General features: G+C 44.1%; 1 protein-coding gene across 1 annotated transcript in view; it reads right to left on the reverse strand.

Annotated features, from left to right (window-relative positions):
* Positions 1-25,942, reverse strand: part of kalrnb (kalirin RhoGEF kinase b) — a gene marked incomplete at its 5' end in the record, with an annotated part of 412,121 nt that overhangs the window by 111,527 nt on the left and 274,652 nt on the right. The window contains 2 exons of the mRNA XM_056301536.1: positions 4,126-4,228; positions 21,402-21,556. Of these exons, the coding sequence (XP_056157511.1) occupies positions 4,126-4,228; positions 21,402-21,556 (258 nt within the window). The remainder of the gene's footprint in view (positions 1-4,125; positions 4,229-21,401; positions 21,557-25,942) is intronic.

Genomic DNA, 25,942 nt, shown 5'->3' on the forward strand with positions numbered 1-25,942 from the left:
GAAGGGAGGAAGTAGGAGGAGGAGGTGGGGGTTGAAGAAGTGTAGAGAAGGTTTCAAAGAGTTTCTTAGGATTAGAGGCAGAGAATAGGATTTTAGAGGAATAGAAGGCAGCCTTAGCAGCAGAAAGGGAGGAGGAGAAAGTGGAAAGAAGAGATTGGAAGTTGAGACGGTCCTCTGGGAGTTTGCCTTTTCTCCATTTGCGCTCTGCCACTTTTAGGCTCAGTCTGTCAGTATGTACTGAGTCTGTCAGCCAAGGGGCAGGTGGAGTTGGGCGTGCAGGCCTGGAGGTGAGGGGACAGAGATTGTCCAGAGAAGAGGAGAGGGTAGAGAGAAGAAGATCAGTAGCAGTGTCAGGGGGTAGGAGAGAGAAAGATTCAGGTGTAGGGAGGATAGAGGTAACAGAGGAGGAAAGATCAGTGGCGGAGAGAGAGCAGAGGTGTCTACAGGTGGAAACCATGTGGGTAGGGAAAGCGGCCGAGGGGGGTAAAGAGAGGGAGAGAGAGTAGGACATGAAATAGTGGTTAGAGAGCTGGAGGGGAGTAACAGAGAGATTGGAAATAGGACAGTGTCTAGTAAAGATAAGGTCCAGCTGGTTGCCGGCCTTGTGGGTAGGAGGAGGGGGTGAGAGGTGAAGGTCAAAGAAGGAGAGGAAAGAGAGAAGAGGATCTAGCTTGTTAGTGTGGATGTAGAAGTAACCGAGAAGGATTAGTGCAGAGTCATCAACAGGGAAGTGCGAGACAAGTGTGTCAAGCTCCTCCAGAAACTCACCAAGGGGGTGTGGTGGGCGGTACACAACCACGATGGTGAGTTTGACTGGATAAGAGACAGTAACAGCATGAAATTCAAAAGAGGGCGGAGAAAATTGTGGAATGGAAACAAGAGAGTATTTCCATTTCAGGGAGATGAGCAGGCCAGTACCACCACCCCGCCTCCCAGCTCTGGGAGTGTGAGAAAAAGAGTACACATCAGACAGAGCTGCGGGTGTGGTAGTGTTTTCTGGCGTGATCCAGGTCTCAGTTAGAGCAAGGAAGTTGAGGGAGAGCAAGGATGCCTAGCCTGAGATAAACCCTGCTTTCGGCACCGCAGACTGGCAACTCCAGAGCCCTCCCGTCACCACCTGCTCAACGTGAGTGGAGAGAGTGGGATAGAGGAGATTGGTAGGGTCACAGCACCTAGGAGTGACCCAACGTCTATGCCAGCCCCGGGAAGAGGAAAGGACAGGAATGTGAAGGAAACACATAGTCTATACTAGGTCCACAAAATACAGATGACTGACAGGATCTAAAAAGAGCAGTCCGTGCTTGACGAAGTCTTGGCTTGAAAAAGTTGCGCTTGCCTTTGTTCACTCTAGCCTTCGTTCAACCTAGACCTGTTTGCCTGACGCTTGGAAGCAGCAGCAGTGATTTAAAGAACACTGATTGCTAATTGTCTGCCATGAGGGCAGGCCACACCCAGGCCACTTAACACCCAATTGGCCAAAGAGGTACACTGAAAACAGGCCTATTGCCCAGAAACTGGTCACTTATGTAAAACTATCAAAACTCACACAATGCTATTAAAACTGCAAACCACCACTATTACTACCGCTACTACTACTGCTACCACCAATAATACTACTGCTACTACTACTATCACCACCACCACTTCTAAGGCCACTACTGCTACTACTACCACCACTAATCCACTAATACTACTGCTACTACTACTGCCACCACCACTACTACTACTTCTACTACTACTACCATGACAACGACTACTACTACCTCCTATACCACTACTGCTACTACTATTGCTATTACTACTACTACTAATACTACCACTACTACTACTACTACAGTGACTTGTACTACTACAAAGTCTATTACCACCACTGCTACAAGTACTACTACTACTGCTGCTACTACTACTACAGTGACTTGTACTACTACAATGTCTATTATCACCATTGCTACTAGTACTGCTGCTAGTATATGTCCAAGCTGGTACATGTTCTTTGTAGTGGTCTATGTGAGTTTGCCATTCAGAGAGATCTACACTAAGACACGCCAAAGAACACGCTGGAATAAATCCCCACATGACACGATCCCAGCAGCACATGACACACACTCACAGGTTAAAGGTCAGGCTGAAGATAGAGGACACCTACCTTTATCTGAGCAGGAACACGACTGCAGCACAATTCTGCAAAAGTCGACAAGTCAAAAGACACACCCTGCTCCATGTACACACACACACACACACACACACACACACACACACACACACACACACCCTGCTCCATGTACACACACACACACACACCCTGCTCCATGTACACACACACACACCCTGCTCCATGCACACACACACACACTGCTCCATGTACACACACACACACACACACACACACACACACACACCCTGCTCCATGTACACACACACACACACACACACACACACACCCTGCTCCATGTACACACACACACACACACCCTGCTCCATGTACACACACACACACCCTGCTCCATGCACACACACACACACTGCTCCATGTACACACACACACACACACACACACACACACACACCCTGCTCCATGTACACACACACACACACCCTGCTCCATGTACACACACACACACACCCTGCTCCATGTACACACACACACACACCCTGCTCCATGTACACACACACACACACACACACACACACACACCCTGCTCCATGTACACACACACACACACACACACACCCTGCTCCATGTACACACACACACACACACACCCTGCTCCATGTACACACACACACACCCTGCTCCATGCATACACACACACACTGCTCCATGTACACACACACACACACACACACACACACCCTGCTCCATGTACACACACACACACACACACACACACACACCCTGCTCCATGTACACACACACACACACACCCTGCTCCATGTACACACACACACACCCTGCTCCATGCACACACACACACACTGCTCCATGTACACACACACACACACACACACACACACACACCCTGCTCCATGTACACACACACACACACACACACACACACACCCTGCTCCATGTACACACACACACACACACCCTGCTCCATGTACACACACACACACCCTGCTCCATGCACACACACACACACTGCTCCATGTACACACACACACACACACACACACACACCCTGCTCCATGTACACACACACACACACCCTGCTCCATGTACACACACACACACCCTGCTCCATGCACACACACACACACTGCTCCATGTACAAACAAACACACACACACACTGCTCCAAGTGCACACACACACACACACACACACACCCTGCTCCATGTACACACACACACACACACACACACCCTGCTCCATGTACACACACACACACGCACACAACCTACTCCATGTACACACACACACACACACGCACACTGCTCCATGTACAAACAAACACACACACACACACTGTTCCATGTAGACACACACGCACACACCCTGCTCCATGTACACACACACACACTGCTTCATGTACAAACAAACACACACACACACCCTTCTCCATGTACAAACGCACACACACACACACACTGCTCCATGTACACACACACACACACTGCTTCATGTACAAACAAACACACACACACACCCTTCTCCATGTACAAACACACACACACACACACACACACACACACTGCTCCATGTACACACACACGCACACAGCCTGCTCCATCTACACACACATACACACACTGCTCCATGTACATACACACGCACACACACACACACACACTAACACAAACAACCACATACACACGACCTGCTCCATAGACACACAGCTCCCTACATACACTGATAGAAAAAACATGCACACACAAATGCCTACACCCTGTTACACACACACACACACACACACACACACACAGCTGCAACAGTGATGAGGTCATAGGACTGCAGGACACACCTCTGGTTAAAACATTTACTTACACACCCACCCACCCACACACACACACCCACACAGAAAAACCCACTCAACCAAGGATAGAAAGTGTGTGTGTATGTGTGTGCGTGTGCGTGTGTGTGTGTGTGTGTGTGTGTGTGTGTGTGTGTGTGTGTGTGTGTTACCTTGTCACTGTCTGCTGTGTTCTGGGAAGTGCGTGAGGCAATGGACACAGTATCTGGTTGACTGCTAGCATCACCCAAACTGTCAGCATCTTCACTTGTATCTCTACAGAGATATTAGACAGACAGATACACAGACAGATAGAAAGATAGATAGAATGATAGACAGGCAGACAGATAGAAAGATAGATACTAGAATGATAGACAGGCAGACAGACAGATAGACAACAACTCTTAAAAAACATCTTTCAGTTTTAATGCCAATAATGCACAATGGAATTAAAATTTGAAAAGTGATAGAGATGGTTTTCTGTTAATCTGTCAGGTTTTCTGTTAATCTGTCATGCTTTCTGTTAATCTGTCATTCTGTTAATCTGTCAGGTTTTCTGTTAATCTGTCATTCTGTTAATCTGTCAGGTTTTCTGTTAATCTGTCATGCTTTCTGTTAATCTGTCAGGTTTTCTGTTAATCTGTCAGGTTTTCTGTTAATCTGTCATGCTTTCTGTTAATCTGTCATTCTGTTAATCTGTCATGCTTTTTGTTAATCTGTCATTCTGTTAATCTGTCATGCTTTTTGTTAATCTGTCATTCTGTTAATCTGTCAAGCTTTCTGTTAATCTGTCAGGTTTTCTGTTAATCTGTCAGGCTTTCTGTTAATCTGTCATTCTGTTAATCTGTCAAGCTTTCTGTTAATCTGTCAGGTTTTCTGTTAATCTGTCAGGCTTTTTGTTAATCTGTCATTCTGTTAATCTGTCAGGCTTTCTGTTAATCTGTCAGGTTTTCTGTTAATCTGTCAGGCTTTCTGTTAATCTGTCATTCTGTTAATCTGTCAAGCTTTCTGTTAATCTGTCAGGTTTTCTGTTAATCTGTCAGGCTTTTTGTTAATCTGTCATTCTGTTAATCTGTCAGGTTTTCTGTTAATCTGTCATGCTTTCTGTTAATCTGTCAAGCTTTCTGTTAATCTGTCAGGTTTTCTGTTAATCTGTCATGCTTTCTGTTAATCTGTCAAGCTTTCTGTTAATCTGTCAGGTTTTTTGTTAATCTGTCATTCTGTTAATCTGTCAGGTTTTCTGTTAATCTGTCAGGTTTTCTGTTAATCTGTCAGGTTTTCTGTTAATCTGTCAAGCTTTCTGTTAATCTGTCAGGTTTTCTGTTAATCTGTCAAGCTTTCTGTTAATCTGTCAGGTTTTCTGTTAATCTGTCATGCTTTTTGTTAATCTGTCATTCTGTTAATCTGTCAGGTTTTCTGTTAATCTGTCAGGTTTTCTGTTAATCTGTCAGGCTTTCTGTTAATCTGTCATGCTTTCTGTTAATCTGTCATGCTTTCTGTTAATCTGTCAGGTTTTCTGTTAATCTGTCAGGTTTTCTGTTAATCTGTCAAGCTTTCTGTTAATCTGTCAGGTTTTTTGTTAATCTGTCATTCTGTTAATCTGTCAGGTTTTCTGTTAATCTGTCATGCTTTTTGTTAATCTGTCAGGTTTTCTGTTAATCTGTCAAGCTTTCTGTTAATCTGTCAGGTTTTTTGTTAATCTGTCATTCTGTTAATCTGTCAGGTTTTCTGTTAATCTGTCAGGTTTTCTGTTAATCTGTCATTCTGTTAATCTGTCAGGTTTTCTGTTAATCTGTCATGCTTTTTGTTAATCTGTCAGGTTTTCTGTTAATCTGTCAAGCTTTCTGTTAATCTGTCAGGTTTTTTGTTAATCTGTCATTCTGTTAATCTGTCAGGTTTTCTGTTAATCTGTCAGGTTTTTTGTTAATCTGTCATTCTGTTAATCTGTCAGGTTTTCTGTTAATCTGTCAGGTTTTTTGTTAATCTGTCATTCTGTTAATCTGTCAGGCTTTCTGTTAATCTGTCAGGTTTTCTGTTAATCTGTCATGCTTTCTGTTAATCTGTCAGGTTTTCTGTTAATCTGTCAAGCTTTCTGTTAATCTGTCAGGTTTTCTGTTAATCTGTCAAGCTTTCTGTTAATCTGTCAGGTTTTTTGTTAATCTGTCATTCTGTTAATCTGTCAGGTTTTCTGTTAATCTGTCAGGTTTTTTGTTAATCTGTCATTCTGTTAATCTGTCATGCTTTCTGTTAATCTGTCAGGTTTTCTGTTAATCTGTCAGGCTTTCTGTTAATCTGTCAGGCCTTCTGTTAATCTTTCAGGTTTTCTGTTAATCTGTCAGGTTTTTTGTTAATCTGTCATTCTGTTAATCTGTCAGGTTTTTTGTTAATCTGTAATTCTGTTAATCTCTCAGGCTTTCTGTTAATCTGTCAGGTTTTCTGTTAATCTGTAATTCTGTTAATCTGTCAGGTTTTCTGTTAATCTGTCATGCTTTCTGTTAATCTGTCAGGTTTTCTGTTAATCTGTCATGCTTTCTGTTAATCTGTCAGGTTTTCTGTTAATCTGTCAGGCTTTCTGTTAATCTGTCAGGCTTTCTGTTAATCTGTCAGGTTTTCTGTTAATCTGTCAGGCTTTCTGTTAATCTGTCAGGTTTTCTGTTAATCTGTCATGCTTTCTGTTAATCTGTCAGGCTTTCTGTTAATCTGTCAGGTTTTCTGTTAATCTGTCATTCTGTTAATCTGTCATGCTTTCTGTTAATCTGTCATGCTTTCTGTTAATCTGTCATGCTTTCTGTTAATCTGTCAGGTTTTCTGTTAATCTGTCAGGTTTTCTGTTAATCTGTCAAGTTTTCTGTTAATCTGTCATGCATTCTGTTAATCTGTCAAGTTTTCTGTTAATCTGTCATGCATTCTGTTAATCTGTCAGGCTTTCTGTTAATCTGTCAGGCTTTCTGTTAATCTGTCAGGCTTTCTGTTAATCTGTCATTCTGTTAATCTGTCAGGCTTTCTGTTAATCTGTCAGGCTTTCTGTTAATCTGTCAGGTTTTCTGTTAATCTTTCAGGTTTTCTGTTAATCTGTCAGGTTTTCTGTTAATCTGTCATTCTGTTAATCTGTCAGGTTTTCTGTTAATCTGTCATGCTTTCTGTTAATCTGTCAGGCTTTCTGTTAATCTGTCATGCTTTCTGTTAATCTGTCATGCTTTCTGTTGATCTGTCAGGCTTTCTGTTAATCTGTCAGGCTTTCTGTTAATCTGTCAGGTTTTCTGTTAATCTGTCAAGTTTTCTGTTAATCTGTCATGCATTCTGTTAATCTGTCAGGTTTTCTGTTAATCTGTCAGGTTTTCTGTTAATCTGTCAAGTTTTCTGTTAATCTGTCATGCATTCTGTTAATCTGTCAAGTTTTCTGTTAATCTGTCATGCATTCTGTTAATCTGTCATTCTGTTAATCTGTCAGGCTTTCTGTTAATCTGTCAAGCTTTCTGTTAATCTGTCAGGTTTTCTGTTAATCTGTCATTCTGTTAATCTGTCAGGCTTTCTGTTAATCTGTCAGGTTTTCTGTTAATCTTTCAGGTTTTCTGTTAATCTGTCATTCTGTTAATCTGTCAGGTTTTCTGTTAATCTGTCATTCTGTTAATCTGTCAGGCTTTCTGTTAATCTGTCATTCTGTTAATCTGTCATTCTGTTAATCTGTCAGGCTTTCTGTTAATCTGTCATGCTTTCTGTTAAACTGTCATGCTTTCTGTTAATCTGTCATTCTGTTAATCTGTCAGGTTTTCATTTAATCTGTCATGCTTTCTGTTAATCTGTCATTCTGTTAATCTGTCAGGTTTTCTGTTAATCTGTCATGCTTTCTGTTAATCTGTCAGGTTTTCTGTTAATCTGTCATTCTGTTAATCTGTCAGGCTTTCTGTTAATCTGTCAGGTTTTCTGTTAATCTTTCAGGTTTTCTGTTAATCTGTCATTCTGTTAATCTGTCAGGTTTTCTGTTAATCTGTCATTCTGTTAATCTGTCAGGCTTTCTGTTAATCTGTCATTCTGTTAATCTGTCATTCGGTTAATCTGTCAGGCTTTCTGTTAATCTGTCATGCTTTCTGTTAAACTGTCATGCTTTCTGTTAATCTGTCATTCTGTTAATCTGTCAGGTTTTCATTTAATCTGTCATGCTTTCTGTTAATCTGTCATTCTGTTAATCTGTCAGGTTTTCTGTTAATCTGTCATGCTTTCTGTTAATCTGTCATGCTTTTTGTTAATCTGTCAGGTTTTCTGTTAATCTGTCATGCTTTCTGTTAATCTGTCATGCTTTTTGTTAATCTGTCAGGTTTTCTGTTAATCTGTCATGCTTTCTGTTAATCTGTCAGGTTTTCTGTTAATCTGTCAAGTTTTCTGTTAATCTGTCATGCATTCTGTTAATCTGTCATTCTGTTAATCTGTTAGGCTTTCTGTTAATCTGTCAGGCTTTCTGTTAATCTGTCAGGTTTTCTGTTAAACTGTCATGCTTTCTGTTAATCTGTCAGGTTTTCTGTTAATCTGTCATTCTGTTAATCTGTCAGGTTTTCTGTTAATCTGTCATGCTTTCTGCTAATCCGTCAGGCTTTCTGTTAATCTGTCATTCTGTTAATCTGTTAGGCTTTCTGTTAATCTGTCATTCTGCTAATCTGTCAGGTTTTCTGTTAATCTGTCAGGCTTTCTGTTAATCTGTCATTCTGTTAATTTGTCATTCCGTTAATTTCTCAGGTTTTCTGTTAATCTGTTATTCTGCTAATCTGTCAGTATGTATGTCTGTGTGTATGTATGTTTTTATGGATGTATGTGTGTATGTAAGAAGGTATGGGTGTATGTGTGTATGTATGTTTGTATGTATGTATGTATGTATGTGTATGTGTGTGTGTGTGTGTGTATGTGTGTGTATGTATGTCTATGTATGTAAATGTATGTATGTGTATTTGTGTGTGTGTATGTATGTGTGTGTGTGTGTGTGTGTGTGTGTGTGTGTGTGTGTGTGTGTATGTATGTATGTGTTTGTATGTGTGTATGTATGTATGTATGGATGGATGGATGGATGGATGGATGGGTGTGTGTGTGTGTGTGTGTATGTATGTATATAAGTATGTATGTATGTGTATGTGTTTATGTGTCTGTGTATGTATGTTATATATGTTTGCATGTGTGTGTGTATGTATGTGTAGTATGTGTGTGTCTGTCTGTCTGTCTGTCTGTCTGTCTGTCTGTCTGTCTGTATGTATGTATGTATGTGTTAAGTTTGTTGTTAACTTTTTTTGGTGCCTATAATACAGTTAATATGGTAGCCTGTTTTGTTAGTCACTTCTACTGCAGTCTTTACGGTAACCCTCCTGTTAGGAGGAAGGCGCGCTGCTAGTGAAAGGCACTTGTTGAAATGTTCGGTAGGCTGTGGCCACTTGCTGTTGAGAGCGCAAATAAAGTTCAGTTAAATAAGTACAGTTGTCTTATTTGAAACTAACATTGGTAGCAGAGGATGGTTGCCTCGAATGACTTCAGACAGCCTCCTGGATTTGACGAAAAGAAGCCGTATGAAAACTGGAAAAATGAAGTGGAAATATGGAGACGGGTGACGAACTTGGACAAGAAAAAGCAAGCGTTGGCTGTGGCTCTATCGTTGACAGGTAGAGCGAGGGATACTGCTTTAGGAATAAATGTGGATGATCTAAATAAGGATGATGGAATGACCACTGTGATTGGGGAACTTGACAAGGTTTTTTGAGAGAAGAGAAGGACCGGGCCTACGAAGCCTATTCTGAGTTTGATCGAATATCGAGGGAAAATGGCGTCTCGATGGTGGACTTTATTGTTGATTTTGAACAGAAATACAACAGGATCCGTAAATTTGAGATGGTTCTGCCCGACGCTGTTTTGGCATTTAAACTACTGGATACAGCAGGTCTTGATGTGATAGACAAGCAACGGGCATTGACTGCATGTGGTAAGCACACTTTTGATGATATGAAGTCAGCACTGAAACGCATATTCGGAGAAAAACATGAGCAGAAGGCGGGAGCCATTAACATGAGTCAGGATGCAGCCTACTACACAGATCAAAGAAAACCGCACCCACGAGCCCAAAGTGTGCAAGCTAGAGGACCACTCGCAGGCACAAATCCACTTGATAAGTATGGAAGACGAACAAAGTTTGGGATTTGTTAAAGCACATTCCACTGGGTGAAAGATTGCCCACATAAGAAAGAACATGTAAAGGTGACAGAAGAAAATAAATGCACAGAAGAACCTGATGAGTGTAATGTAACGCTGTTTTCTAAGGAATCGGATACGGAAATATTCATGGTTGAGGCTCTGGGATCAGCTGTCATTGACACAGCATGCACAAGGACTGTCTGTGGTGAAAAATGGCTGAATAACTATGTAGGGGGACTAAATGAGAAAGAAGTACAGAAAATAGTTAACACAGAGAGTAGCAAGCCTTTCAAGTTTGGGGATGGGCGAGTTGTACATTCGACAAAAAAGGTCAAGATACCAGCCAAGACAGGAGAAACAAAATGCTGTATAGAAACAGAAGTGGTCCCATCTGACATCCCTTTACTGCTGAGTAAAACGTCGCCAAAGAGGGCAGGAGCTGTGCTGAACTTGGAGAACGATACAGCAATAATGTTTCAGCAACCGATAGCTCTGGAGATGACCTCCTCAGGACACTACTGTCTGAACATAATGGATAATGAGTCCCCATGCGATACATATGAGAATGTGGTCCTGGCCATCAGAGAATATGACTAAGGAACAAAAACACAAAGCTTTACTGAAACTTCACAAGCAATTCGGACATGCATCAGTTGACAAACTGAAGAAGCTGCTGATAAAAGCTGGAAACACTGATGATGAGAGCACTGCTATTCTAGAAGAGATAGTAGGAATATGTGAGATTTGTCTTAAGTATAGCAAGCCTAAGCCCAAGCCTGCTGTTGGTCTGCCCATGGCCTCCCGATACAATGAGACTGTGGCAGTAGATTTACATGAGCTAAAACCGAATGTGGGGTACCTACAAATTATCGATCACTTCACACGCTTCAGTGCGGGTGGCATTGTGACCTCAAAGAAACCAAGTGTGATAGCGAAATGCTTTGTACATTCCTGGATCAGTGTCCATGGTCCAGCGGAGCGTCTCTTCAGCGACAATGGCGGCGAGTTCAATAATGAGGAAATAAGAGACATGGCAGAGAACTTCAACATTGAGATAAACACGACTGCTGGCTATAGTCCACGGAGCAATGGCTTGCTGGAACGCCATAACCAAACGCTCAAAGAGATAATGCTGAAGGTAAAACTTGACAACGGAGTTGACTGGAAAACTGCACTCATGGCAAAGAACACAATGCAGAACGTACATGGCTTCAGCCTACATCAGCTGGTGTTTGGACAGAATCTGAACCTTCCCTCAGTGTTAGTGGATCAGCCACCTGCTTTGGAGGGAACTACTATGAGTGCATGGGTGGGACAGCACATAACAGCATTACATGGAGCAAGGAAAGCTTTCATAGAGGCAGAGTGCTCAGAGAGAATCAGAAGAGCTCTACGAAAGCAACTTCGTCCAACAGATGAGAAGTATGAAACTGGGGACAAGGTGTTCTACAAAAGGACAGACTGTGTTGAGTGGAAAGGTCCTGGAGTTGTGATAGGACAAGATGGGGTGGTGATCTTTGTACGCCATGGTGGGACCTATGTCAGGGTTCATCATTCTAGGCTGCGGAAGGCTGATAAGAGTGAAGTAAGTGCTAGTGGCACCCTGGGGAGAATGTTACTGAGGGCAATATGAATGTACCTGTTACTGATAGTGATGTGGATGTTGTTAACAATGACAGTGGGAACATACCTGGTACTCTACTCTACTACTTTCGGCTGCTCTCGTTAGGGGTCACCACAGCGGATCATCCGTTTCCATTTCTTTCTGTCTTCTGCGTCTTCCTCTGTCACACCAGCCACCTGCATGTCTTCCCTCACCACATCCATAAACCTCCTCTTTGGCCTTCCTCTTCTCCTCTTCCCTGGCAGCTCCATATTCAGCATCCTTCTCCCAATATACTCAGCATCTCTCCTCCACACATGTCCAAGCCATCTCAATCTTGCCCCTCTTGCTTTGTCTCCAAACCGTCCAACCTTAGCGGTCCCTCTAATATAATCGTTCCTAATCCTGTCCTTCTTCGTTACTCCCAGTGAAAATCTTAGCATCTTCAACTCTGCCACCTCCAGCTCCGCCTCCTGTCTTTTCGTCAGTGCCACTGTCTCCAAACCATATAACATAGCTGGTCTCACAACCATCTTGTAAACTTTCCCTTTAACTCTTGCTGATACCCTTCTGTCGCAAATCACTCCTGACACACTTCTCCACCCACTCCAACCTGCCTGCACTCTCTTTTTCACCTCTCTACTGCACTCCCCGTTACTTTGGACAGTTGACCCCAAGTATTTAAACTCAAGGGAAAATACCTGGTACTGATTGTGACATAGATGTTGATATGAACAATGACGGTGAGGCTGGGGGTGTTACAGACAATGATACAGATGTCACTGAAGGTAACAATCATAAGGATAATCAACAGACAGGCATAAGGGTAGGAGCCTCCCTAGGGTTGAAAACAGGTCAAACAATCAGCTTTGTGGATAATATAAGAGGTGCGTCTCACAGAGCTAAAGTGATGGGATGAGCAGGAAAGGCTACGGGAAATAACAGAAACTGGTACAACCTACAGTACTTAGAACCATCTGACATCGCTGGTACTATGGGGTCAGCTGATCTTACTAAGGTAGACAATCTTCGGGTTAATCCACTGGATAGTGTAGAACTATGCTCTGATAAGCAGGAAAATGATGTATTAGTTACAGATGGTGTTTCATTTGATAAGGCTAAACTAGATGAAATAAGTAGCTGGAAGAATGATGGGGTGTTTGAGGAGGTAAAAGATATGGGTCAAAGGCATGTGTCCACTACATGGGTGTGTACACTGAAAGAAACTCCTGATGGCATAATACCCAAAGCGCGTCTTGTGGCTCGGGGTTTTGAAGAATTCAACACTAAAGATCTACAGAAGGACTCACCTACATGCTCATCAGAGTCCCTCAGACTACTCATGTCAGCTCTATGTCAGAATAAGTGGCATCAAATAACTTATCCAGAACAAAAGGATTCATCGTATTCTGTGGTCAGCTACAAAGGAACAGCTGGCAGACTGTGACCAAAAAGGGAGCCTCTTCCCTGGTATTACTTAAGGCACTGAATAATGGACAATGGAAGCTAGATGACTGAGTCTGACTGTTGATAACTGAGCATTTGTTTTGTTTTCCTGAAATATCCTTGCAGTTTTTGTTTTTAAAAAAGAGGGGAGATTGTTAAGTTTGTTGTTAACTTTTGTTGGTGCCTATAATACAGTTAATACGGTAGCCTATTTTGTTAGTCACTTCTACTGCAGTCTTTACGGTAACCCTCCTGTTAGGAAGAAGGCGCGCTGCTAGTGAAAGGCACTTGTTGAAATGTTCGGTAGGCTGTGGCCACTTGCTGTTGAGAGCGCAAATAAAACTCAGTTAAATAAGTACAGTTGTCTTATTTGAAACTAACAGTATGTATGTATGTATGTATGTATGTATGTATGTATGTATGTATGTACACTACCGTTCAAAAGTTTGGGATCACATTGAAATGTCCATATTTTTGAAGGAAAAGCACTGTACTTTTCAATGAAGATAACTTTAAACTAGTCTTAACTTTAAAGAAATACACTCTATACATTGCTAATGTGGTAAATGACTATTCTAGCTGCAAATGTCTGGTTTTTGGTGCAATATCTACATAGGTGTATAGAGGCCCATTTCAAGCAACTATCACTCCAGTGTTCTAATGGTACAATGTGTTTGCTCATTGGCTCAGAAGGCTATTTGATGATTAGAAAACCCTTGTGCAATCATGTTCACACATCTGAAAACAGTTTAGCTCGTTACAGAAGCTACAAAACTGACCTTCCTTTGAGCAGATTGAGTTTCTGGAGCATCACATTTGTGGGGTCAATTAAACGCTCAAAATGGCCAGAAAAAGAGAACTTTCATCTGAAACTCGACAGTCTATTCTTGTTCTTAGAAATGAAGGCTATTCCATGCGAGAAATTGCTAAGAAATTGAAGATTTCCTACACCGGTGTGTACTACTCCCTTCAGAGGACAGCACAAACAGGCTCTAACCAGAGTAGAAAAAGAAGTGGGAGGCCGCGTTGCACAACTGAGCAAGAAGATAAGTACATTAGAGTCTCTAGTTTGAGAAACAGACGCCTCACAGGTCCCCAACTGGCATCTTCATTAAATAGTACCCGCAAAACACCAGTGTCAACATCTACAGTGAAGAGGCGGCTGCGGGATTCTGGGCTTCAGGGCAGAGTGGCAAAGAAAAAGCCATATCTGAGACTGACCAATAAAAGAAAAAGATTAAGATGGGCAAAAGAACACAGACATTGGACAGAGGAAGACTGGAAAAAAGTGTTGTGGACGGATGAATCCAAGTTTGAGGTGTTTGGATCACAAAGAAGAACGTTTGTGAGACGCAGAACAAATGAAAAGATGCTGGAAGAATGCCTGACGCCATCTGTTAAGCATGGTGGAGGTAATGTGATGGTCTGGGGTTGCTTTGGTGCTGGTAAGGTGGGAGATTTGTACAGGGTAAAAGGGATTCCGAATAAGGAAGGCTATCACTCCATTTTGCAACGCCATGCCATACCCAGTGGACAGCGCTTGATTGGAGCCAATTTCATCCTACAACAGGACAATGACCCTAAACACACCTCCAAATTGTGCAAGAACTATTTAGAGCAGAAGCAGGCAGCTGGTATTCTATCGGTAATGGAGTGGCCAGCGCAGTCACCAGATCTGAACCCCATTGAGCTGTTGTGGGAGCAGCTTGACCGTATGGTACGCAAGAAGTGCCCATCCAACCAATCCAACTTGTGGGAGCTGCTTCTGGAAGCGTGGGGTGCAATTTCTCCAGATTACCTCAACAAATTAAAGGCTAGAATGCCAAAGGTCTGCAATGCTGTAATTGCTGCAAATGGAGGATTCTTTGACGAAAGCAAAGTTTGATGTAAAAAAATCTTATTTCAAATACAAATCATTATTTCTAACCTTGTCAATGTCTTGACTCTATTTTCTATTCATTTCACAACATATGGTGGTGAATAAGTGTGACTTTTCATGGAAAACACAAAATTGTTTGGGTGATCCCAAACTTTTGAACGGTAGTGTATGTATGTATGTATGTATGTATGTATGTATGTATGTATGTATGTATGTATGTATGTATGTATGTATGTATGTACACTCACTGGCCACTTTATTAGGTACACCTTGCTAGTACCGGGTTGGACCCCCTTTTGCCTTCAGAACTGCCTTAATCCTTAGTGGCATAGATTCAAGAAGGTACTGGAAACATTCCTCAGAGAGTTTGGTCCATATTGACATGATAGCATCACGCAGTTGCTGCAGATTTGTCGGCTGCACATCCATGATGCGAATCTCCCGGTCCACCACATCCCAAAGGTGCTCTATTGGATTGAGATCTGGTGACTGTGGAGGCCATTTGAGTACAGTGAACTCACTGTCATGTTCAAGAAACCAGTCTGAGATGATTCGAGCTTTATGACATGGCGCGTTATCCTGCTGGAAGTAGCCATCAGAAGATGTGAACACTGTGGTCATAAAGGGATGGACATGGTCAGCAACAATACTCAGGTAGGCTGTGGCGTCGACACGATGCTCAATTGGTACTAAGGGGCCCAAAGTGTGCCAAGAAAATATCCCCTACACCATTGCACCACCACCACCAGCCTGAACCGTTGATACAAGGCAGGATGGATCCATGCTTTCATGTTGTTGACGCCAAATTCTGACCCTACCATCCGAATGTCGCAGCAGAAATCGAGACTCATCAAACCAGGCAACGTTTTTCCAATCTTCTATTGTCCAATTTTGGTGAGCCTGTGCGAATTGTAGCCTCAGTTTCCTGTTCTTAGCTGACAGGAGTGGCACCCGGTGTGGTCTTCTGCTGCTGTAGCCCATCTGCCTCAAGGTTCGACGTGTTGTGCGTTCAGAGATGCTCTTCTGCATACCTCAGTTGTAATGAGTGGTTATTTGAGTTACTGTTGCCTTTCTATCAGCTCGAACCAGTCTGGCCATTCTCCTCTGACCTCTGGCATCAACAAGGCATTTTCGCCCACAGAACTGCCGCTCACTGGATATTTTCTCTTTTTCGGACCATTCTCTGTAAACCCGAGAGATGGTTGTGCGTGAAAATCCCAGTAGATCAGCAGTTTCTGAAATACTCAGACCAGCCCGTCTGGCACCAACAACCATGCCACGTTCAAAGTCACTTAAATCACCTTTCTCCCCCATTCTGATACACGGTTTGAACTGCAGCAGATCGTCTTGACCATGTCTACATGCCTAAATGCATTGAGTTGCTGCCATGTGATTGGCTGATTAGAAATTTGCGTTAACGAGCAGTTGGACAGGTGTGCCTAATAAAGTGGCCGGTGAGTGTATGTGTATGTGGACATGCCCACAGGGTGTTGTGATGCGTCTAGTGCAGCAGCGTGTAGTTGGAGGGAAGGTGCATGTGTTCTTCCAACCCGCTTGTGTCCTTCCTGCCCTTAGCTTGCTGCTGCTGGCTAGCCTTTGTGATGAATAGGGAAGCATCCTAGCGTGTAAACCTTCCCTTGCCAGTACATAGCCTCTCCTTCACCAAGACTCCTGTCAGGCCTCCCCGTGGCCACACGTGGTAACTGGGGTCTTGTGGCCCCAGGCTAACTTGGCAGGGGATCTCGGAGCAGCAGTGGGCCCCAGAGATATGGTGTGCAGGCCCACCCTGGTGGACATGTCCTGGCACCTATCAACCACTGTCCCGCTGCCTTGTGGGTGAGTCTGGGAAGACATAAGGCTAAGGGAGCTTACCCCAACAGAAAAGCAAGCTGTGGCGGCATGCTTCGAGGCAGTTTCCGAAAAACTGGATTTCCAGCAGCCCCCTGCAGTTGTGTGGAGGTGCCGGTCGTCTAGGGATCCCCCTTGCCATCGGAACCATCTCCTCTACAATCAAGTCATGTGGCGTTGGGAGAAGCGCACACCCCCCATGCCACTTTAAAAACCATCTCTGCACAGGTATCTTCTGCTATCTGAGTCCCCGACCTCACAAAGTCTGGCGGCGATGGAGTATCCAATGACGGGAGCAGGTCTGAATGAGCTGGGAGCTCTTAGTTGGAACTCTGCACGCCAGTGGCACAGGGCAACGGTTGTTAGTAGCTGGGATTGAGTGGCAGCTGTTTCCGGCAGACCCCTGTGCATCTGAGCAGCCCTATTTAGGGACCGCACTGCTCACCCCTTTCGGGGAACGGCCTAGAAAAGGTGGCCCAAAAATTGCCCACTCAACACTGCGCCTGGGCAGGAAACCGCACCTGCCGGGCCATTCCACTATGCGGTCGAAAAACACACACTATACCACTAAGATTTGCAGCATGGAACATAAGAACACTCCTGGACGTCAGCCATGGTACGGACAGACCTCAACGCAGAACAGCACTTATTGCCAGCGAGCTGAAGCACTATTGAGTGAATGTGGCGGCACTCAGTGAGACCAGGCTCCTTAAAGAGGGCTCGCTCAACAAAGTAGGAGAAGGATATGCCTTCTTTTGGAAAGGATACCCCCTAGGAGGTCAACACATCCATGGAGTTGGTTTTGCAATTAAGAACAGTCTCTTACCCAAACTCGAAGAAACACCATTGGGCATTAATGAGCGGCTTATGACTCTCCGTATACCCCTCGCAAAATGTCGATACATCACCTTGATAAGTGCCTACACTCCAACTTTACCATCTCATGATGAAGAGAAAGATTGCTTCTACCAGGCACTCGATGATATACTCATCAACATCCCAAGGAGCGACAAAGTCATTTTGCTTGGTGATTTTAATGCCCGAGTTGGGAAGAATATGCAAAATTGGAATGAAGTGATTGGCGCCCATGGCATTGAAAAAGTCAACCCCAATGGCATTAGACTTCTTAGTCTGTGCTCGGAACATGACCTCACCATCACAAACACCATTTTCCAACAAAAGAATAAATACAAGGCATCCTGGATGCATCCCAGATCAAAACACTGGCACTTGCTTGATTATGCTATCGTGAGGCGGGTTGATCTTAAAGACGTGCTCCTTACAAGAGCTATGTGAGGAGCAGACTGCTGGACAGACCACCATATGATCCTCACAAAAGTCAGAGTACATGTCCGATCCTTGAGACGCCAATCTGGGCCAAAAAAGAAACCACTCCACTGCGCCAGACTATCCAACAGCGACACCAGAAACACCTTCCCTCGTTCTCTAGCCGACAACTTAGTTGACATTGAACAGCTGATCAACTCAGAGTCTGGGATGGATGAAAAGTGGACCTCTCTGAGCACCACCCTCTTTGACAATGCAGCCCAATCCATTGACTTCAAAACCAAGAAACATCAGGACTGGTTTGATGACAATGCCGGAACGATCTCCACCCTCCTGGACAACATGCATAAGGCACACAGAGCCGCCCTCAGCAACCCACTATCCCAACCTCTCAAGAAAAAATGGCAAGACCTCCGCTCTGAGGCCCAAGCAACTCTGCGGAATCTGCAAAATGAGTGGTGGATTTTGAAAGCCAATGAAATCCAGGCTCATGCAGACAGGAATGACATGCATGGTTTCTATGATGCAGTTAAGGCCATCTTTGGCCCCAGAAACTGCTCCCTGACACCCGTTAGGTCTGCTGATGGAACAACTCTCATCAAGGATGAGGCCCTGTTAGTGGAGCGGTGGGCCGAGCATTTTAACACCCTGCTCAACCAGCCCACCCCAGTGGACTCAACTGTACTGGCAGAACTCCCTGAACAGCCTACCTTGCAAGACCTAGACCTCCCACCATCTTTTAAAGAAATCCTACATGCAGTCAAGACCCTGAAAAACAACAAAACCCCTGAACCTGATAAAATTCAAGCTGAAATCCTCAAGGAAGGAGGCTACCTCTGTACGAGGACGCTGTATCTCTATATCCTTGAGGTGTGGAGTCGCAAGTGTGTCCCCCAACAGTGGAAAGATGCCAATATTGTGGCCATTTATAAAAACAAAGGAGACAAATCCATCTGCTCCAACAGTAGGGGTATTTCACTACTGGCCATTGCTGGAAAGGTTCTAGCCAAGCTCATGCTCCGCAGACTAACACTCGCAATAGCCGAACGGGTCATACCAGAGTCACAATGCGGCTTCCGAAAGGATAGAGGGACCGTTGACATGATCTTTGTCACACGCCAGCTCCAGCAGAAATGCCGAGAACAGCACAAGGATCTATACATAGCATTCATAGACCTCTGAAAGGCATTTGATACAGTTAACCGGGCCTTGCTGTGGCAAGTCCTGAAGAAATTTGGATGTCCACCCAAGTTTCTTACCATTCTTGGACAGTTTCACTCAGGAATGATGGCCCGAGTGGTAGTGGGGAACCGCAGTTCTGAGCCCTTTGGTGTGCAGACTGGAGTCAGACAAGGCTGTGTGCAAGCCCCAGTCCTGTTCAATATCTTCTTAATCTCTGTTACAACACTGTTACGAAGGAGGTTGGAGAAGCAGGCTGGAGTTACCATTGACTTCAGGCTCGATGGAAACCTATTCAACATCAGGAGGTTTCAGGCAACCACCAAGTTGACCTCTGAGACCATTATTGAGCTACAGTATGCCGACGATTGTGCCCTGGTAGCTCCCACACCAGAAGCCCTACAAAACACTCTGTCGGCAGTTGTAACTGCATCCAGGAGAATGGGACTGATTATCAACGCCCAAAAGACAGAGGTAATCTGTCAGTTGATTGCCGGCCTCCCAAACCACCCAACAACCTTCACAGCGGAAGGGCAACAACTGGCCACTGTTCCTGCCTTCAAATATCTGTGAAGTATGCTATCCGACACCTGCACAATGGACGATGAGATTCAGCACCGCCTCAAACAAGCCTCAACATCTTTTGGCCGTCTGAGGAGAAGGGTTTTCCAAAACAGCAACCTCAATCTCCACACCCAAGTGCTTGTTTACAGAGCAGTGTGCATCTCCACACTACTCTATGGATGTGAGGCATGGACCATCTACAGCCACCATCTCAGAAGCCTGGAGGCCTTCCATGTAAAATGTCTCCTGAGGATCCTCGGCATTACTTGGGAAGACAGAGTGCCACACACAGAGGTGTTGGAGCGGGCAGGCAGCTGCAGCGTGGAGTCTACCCTAAAACACCATCAACTCAGGTGGCTTGGGCATGTTATTCGCATGCCCAGCGAACGACTCCAACAAAAAGTCCTCTACGGCCAACTACGCCTTGGTCAACGCACTGCTGGTGAGCAGAAGAAGCGGTTCAAAGACCAAATGAAGACCACACTGAAAAGATGTCAGATCAACCCCCCTTCTTTGGAGGAACTTGCTTTCTGCCGCACAACCTGGCGCTCTCACATCTCAGACGGAGTGAAGCACATGGAAAACCACTGCACACAACACCATGTAGCAAAGCGTGCGAAGAGGTATGCTCGCAAAGCTGCCCCTACCCCCTCCAGCACCACGTTTACATGCCCGGTCTGCAACCGCAACTGTGCATCCAGGATCGGACTATTCAGCCACCAAAGGACCCACAAAAAGGAGAAGATGGTCATCATCGGGCACGATGGACAACCAGCAAGGAAGCAAATGTATGTATGTATGTATGTATGTATGTATGTATGTATGTATGTATGTATGTGTGTGTGTGTGTGTGTGTGTGTGTGTGTGTGTGTGTGTGTGTGTGTGTGTGTATGTGTGTATATATGTGTGTGTATGTATGCATGTATGTATGTTATGTATGAATGTATGTGTGTATGTGTTTGTGTGTGTATGTGTATGTATGTTATGTATGTTTGTATGTGTGTATGTATGTATGTATGTATGTCTGTGAGTGTTAGTGTCTATGTATATATACACACACACACATATATATATATACGTGCGTGTGTGTATGTATGTATGTGTGTATGTATGCATGTGTGTATGTATACATGTGTGTATGCATATGCGTATTTGTGTGTGTATGTATGTACGTATGTGTGTATGTGTATGTAGGTATGTGTTTGTGTGTATGTATGTATGCATGTATGTGTGTGTGTGTGTGTGTGTGTGTGTGTATGTATGTATGTATGTATGTATGTATGTATGTATGTATGTATGTATGTATGTATGTTTGTATGTGTGTGTATGTATGTATGTATGTGTGTGTGTGTATGTGTTTATATGTGTGTATGTATGTAGGTATGTATATGTATGTATGTGTTTGTATGTATGAGTGTATGTGTATGCATGTGTATGTGTGTGTGTGTGTCTGTGTGTGTGTGTGTGTGCTGTCTAACCTGCGGCTGATGCTGCGTTGTCGGGCCAGTGTCGGGGCTGGAGTCTTGGGGAGGGGGATTGGCTCCCGCAGCGCCCCCCGCAGGTGGCCCCGCCTCTCCTGGATCACCTGACGCACACTCCGAACCCACTCCTGTTTCAGCTCCAGGGATGCTGCCTGAGTGTGTGTGTGTGTGTGTGTGTGTGTGTGTGTGTGTGTGCGCGCGTTCATGCGTGTGTGTTTATGTGAGTAGTTAGACACAGGTAGTTAGCAGTCAGTGAAACCAGCAGAAACTGGCTTTTAGCATCACATTATTGAAATCAGAGCAGTGTCTAGCTAGTCCAGCTAATAGGTCTAGCTAGTCCAGCTAATAGGTCTAGTTAGTCCAGCTAATAGGTCTAGCTAGTCCAGCTAATAGGTCTAGTTAGTCCCGCTAATAGGTCTTTTTAGTCCAGCTAGTAGGTCTAGCTAGTCCAGCTAATTGGTATAGCTAGCTAGTGATCCTGTCAGCTTGTGTGTGTTGTGGGGATTTTTTGGTTTACATTGGTTTTATTGTGTTTTCATTAGTGATGGTCACACTGTCATCAAGCAGCAAAACACAAATTTTCTCATCCCTTCAAGTCTTATTGTGTAGGAATAAAAACAATTACCACATTTTGTTTCCATTTTACACGTTGAGACACTTCAATATAAATGCCCCATCAGTGATTTTAAAACCCTCCATCCTTACCATATTTTGCCTCTGTTATAAAGCCAGTCGGCGCTCAGGAAGTGATGCGTTTCATTAAAGGTGAAACATAAAAGCCCCTGAGAAAATATCCTCAGGAATAATCCAGGAAACTGAGTCAGATGTGTCAGTAAGTGCCAAGTGTCATACGGCTGGGTCAGTTTTGGGTTTACCGTCTGATTAAGTGTATGAGCTGCTGTATGAGCTGCTGTTTGAATGCAATCAAAAGCGACTGACATGGTTGGTCAGTATGGGATGTTCTGTCAAATGAAACAGACTAAAAGCGACTGACGCCGTCGATCAGTATGGAATGTTCTGGCAAATGGAACAGACTCAAAGCGACTGACACCGTCGGTCAGTATGGGATGTTCTGGCAAATGAAACACACTCAAAGCGACTGACGTGGTCGGTCAGTATGGGATGTTCTGGCAAATGAAACAGACTCAAAGCGACTGACACCGTCAGTCAGTATGGGATGTTCTGGCAAATGAAACAGACTCAAAGCGACTGACACCGTCAGTCAGTATGGGATGTTCTGGCAAATGAAACAGACTCAAAGCGACTGACGTGGTCGGTCAGTATGGGATGTTCTGGCAAATGAAACAGACTCAAAGCGACTGACACCGTCGGTCAGTATGGGATGTTCTGGCAAATGAAACAGACTCAAAGCGACTGACACCGTCGGTCAGTATGTGATGTTCTGGCAAATGAAACAGACTCAAAGCGACTGACGTGGCCGGTCAGTATGGGATGTTCTGGCAAATGAAACAGACTCAAAGCGACTGACACCGTCGGTCAGTATGGGATGTTCTGGCAAATGAAACAGACTCAAAGCGACTGACACCGTCAGTCAGTATGGGATGTTTTGGCAAATGAAACAGACTCAAAGCGACTGACGTGGTCGGTCAGTATGGGATGTTCTGGCAAATGAAACACACTCAAAGCGACTGACGTGGTCGGTCAGTATGGGATGTTCTGGCAAATGAAACAGACTCAAAGCGACTGACACCGTCGGTCAGTATGGGATGTTCTGGCAAATGAAACAGACTCAAAGCGACTGACACCGTCGGTCAGTATGGGATGTTCTGGCAAATGAAACAGACTCAAAGCGACTGACGTGGCCGGTCAGTATGTGATGTTCTGGCAAATGAAACAGACTCAAAGCGACTGACGTGGCCGGTCAGTATGGGATGTTCTGGCAAATGAAACAGACTCAAAGCGACTGACGTGGCCGGTCAGTATGGGATGTTCTGGCAAATGAAACAGACTCAAAGCGACTGACGTGGTCGGTCAGTATGGGATGTTCTGGCAAATGAAACAGACTCAAAGCGACTGACACCGTCAGTCAGTATGGGATGTTCTGGCAAATGAAACAGACTCAAAGCGACTGACGTGGTCGGTCAGTATGGGATGTTCTGGCAAATGAAACAGACTCAAAGCGACTGACGTGGTCGGTCAGTATGGGATGTTCTGGCAAATGAAACAGACTCAAAGCGACTGACACCGTCAGTCAGTATGGGATGTTCTGGCAAATGAAACAGACTCAAAGCGACTGACGTGGTCGGTCAGTATGGGATGTTCTGGCAAATGAAACAGACTCAAAGCGACTGACACCGTCGGTCAGTATGGGATGTTCTGGCAAATGAAACAGACTCAAAGCGACTGACGTGGTCGGTCAGTATGGGATGTTCTGGCAAATGAAACAGACTCAAAGCGACTGACACCGTCGGTCAGTATGGGATGTTCTGGCAAATGAAACAGACTCAAAGCGACTGACACCGTCAGTCAGTATGGGATGTTCTGGCAAATGAAACAGACTCAAAGCGACTGACGTGGTCGGTCAGTATGGGATGTTCTGGCAAATGAAACAGACTCAAAGCGACTGACACCGTCGGTCAGTATGGGATGTTCTGGCAAATGAAACAGACTCAAAGCGACTGACGTGGTCGGTCAGTATGGGATGTTCTGGCAAATGAAACAGACTCAAAGCGACTGACACCGTCAGTCAGTATGGGATGTTCTGGCAAATGAAACAGACTCAAAGCGACTGACACCGTCGGTCAGTATGGGATGTTCTGGCAAATGAAACAGACTCAAAGCGACTGACGTGGTCGGTCAGTATGGGATGTTCTGGCAAATGAAACAGACTCAAAGCGACTGACGTGGCCGGTCAGTATGGGATGTTCTGGCAAATGAAAAGACTCAAAGCGACTGACACCGTCGGTCAGTATGGGATGTTATGGCAAATGAAACAGACTCAAAGCGACTGACACCGTCGGTCAGTATGGGATGTTCTGGCAAATGAAACACGCTCAAAGCGACTGACACCGTCGGTCAGTATGGGATGTTCTGGCAAATGAAACAGACTCAAAGCGACTGACACCGTCAGTCAGTATGGGATGTTCTGGCAAATGAAACAGACTCAAAGCGACTGACGTGGTCGGTCAGTATGGGATGTTCTGGCAAATGAAACACACTCAAAGCGACTGACGTGGTCGGTCAGTATGGGATGTTCTGGCAAATGAAACATACTCAAAGCCACCCCACCACCCTGCTGTAATGAAGACACGTCTTCACGCAGCAACCCCACCACACTGCCATAATGAAGACACGTCTTCACGCCGGCTTTGTTTTTTTTTTTTACACTGAACCAAACAAAGGCGGCATAAAGGCGCCACAGTGTGTGATTTTACAGCATGCCAGCATTCTGGAAACAGAGGCAGCGTGACAAGTAACACAACAGTGTACACTGTTCTGTCCGCGATATACAATGAAGTCATGACCCGCCATACTCTTGCCTCTGATCGGCTTACGCTGATCTTACCCTCACCATCTCATTCCTCATGTCTACACCCCAACAATTCCCCCCATTCTGTGTTCACACCTTTTATACAAAACGGTGAGGCAACTTAATGGTTCAACGTTCTCGCCTCGAAAAGGCTGCGTAAGAAGCCTCTTAGATGAGTGATGAAATGTTTCTCCCACTCAACTGATTCCACCTCCTGGGATTCTACCCGGGTTATCGAGCATGCATCAAGATATCTTAGCATGACACTGGTTTAGCTAGTCTAGTAATGATACTGTTTAGAAAGTACTGATACTGGCTTAGATAGTAATGATACCGGTTTATCTAGTCCAGTAATAATACTGGTTTAGATAGTAATGATACTGGCTTAGACAGTAATGATACTGGTTTACCTAGTCTAGTAACGATACTGCTTTAGATATTAATGACACTGGCTTACATAGTAATCATACTGTTTTACCTAGTCTAGTAATGATACTGGTTTAGATAGTAATGATACTGGCTTACATAGTAATGATACTGGCTTAGACAGTAATGATACTGGTTTAGATAGTAATGATACTGGTTTACCTAGTCTAGTAATGATACTGGCTTACATAGTAATGATACTGGCTTAGACAGTAATGATACTGGTTTACCTAGTCTAGTAACGATACTGGTTTAGATATTAATGACACTGGCTTACATAGTAATCATACTGTTTTACCTAGTCTAGTAATGATACTGGTTTAGATAGTAATGATACTGGCTTACATAGTAATGATACTGGCTTAGACAGTAATGATACTGGTTTAGATAGTAATGATACTGGCTTACATAGTAATGATACTGGCTTAGACAGTACTGATACTGGCTTAGATAGTAATGATACTGGTTTATCTAGTCTAGTAATGATACTGGTTTAGATAGTAATGATACTGGCTTACATAGTAATGATACTGGCTTAGACAGTAATGATACTGGTTTACCTAGTCTAGTAACGATACTGGTTTAGATATTAATGACACTGGCTCACATAGTAATCATACTG

This window comes from Lampris incognitus, chromosome 21, assembly GCF_029633865.1.
Source record: "Lampris incognitus isolate fLamInc1 chromosome 21, fLamInc1.hap2, whole genome shotgun sequence".
Taxonomy (NCBI): Eukaryota; Metazoa; Chordata; class Actinopteri; order Lampriformes; family Lampridae; genus Lampris; species Lampris incognitus.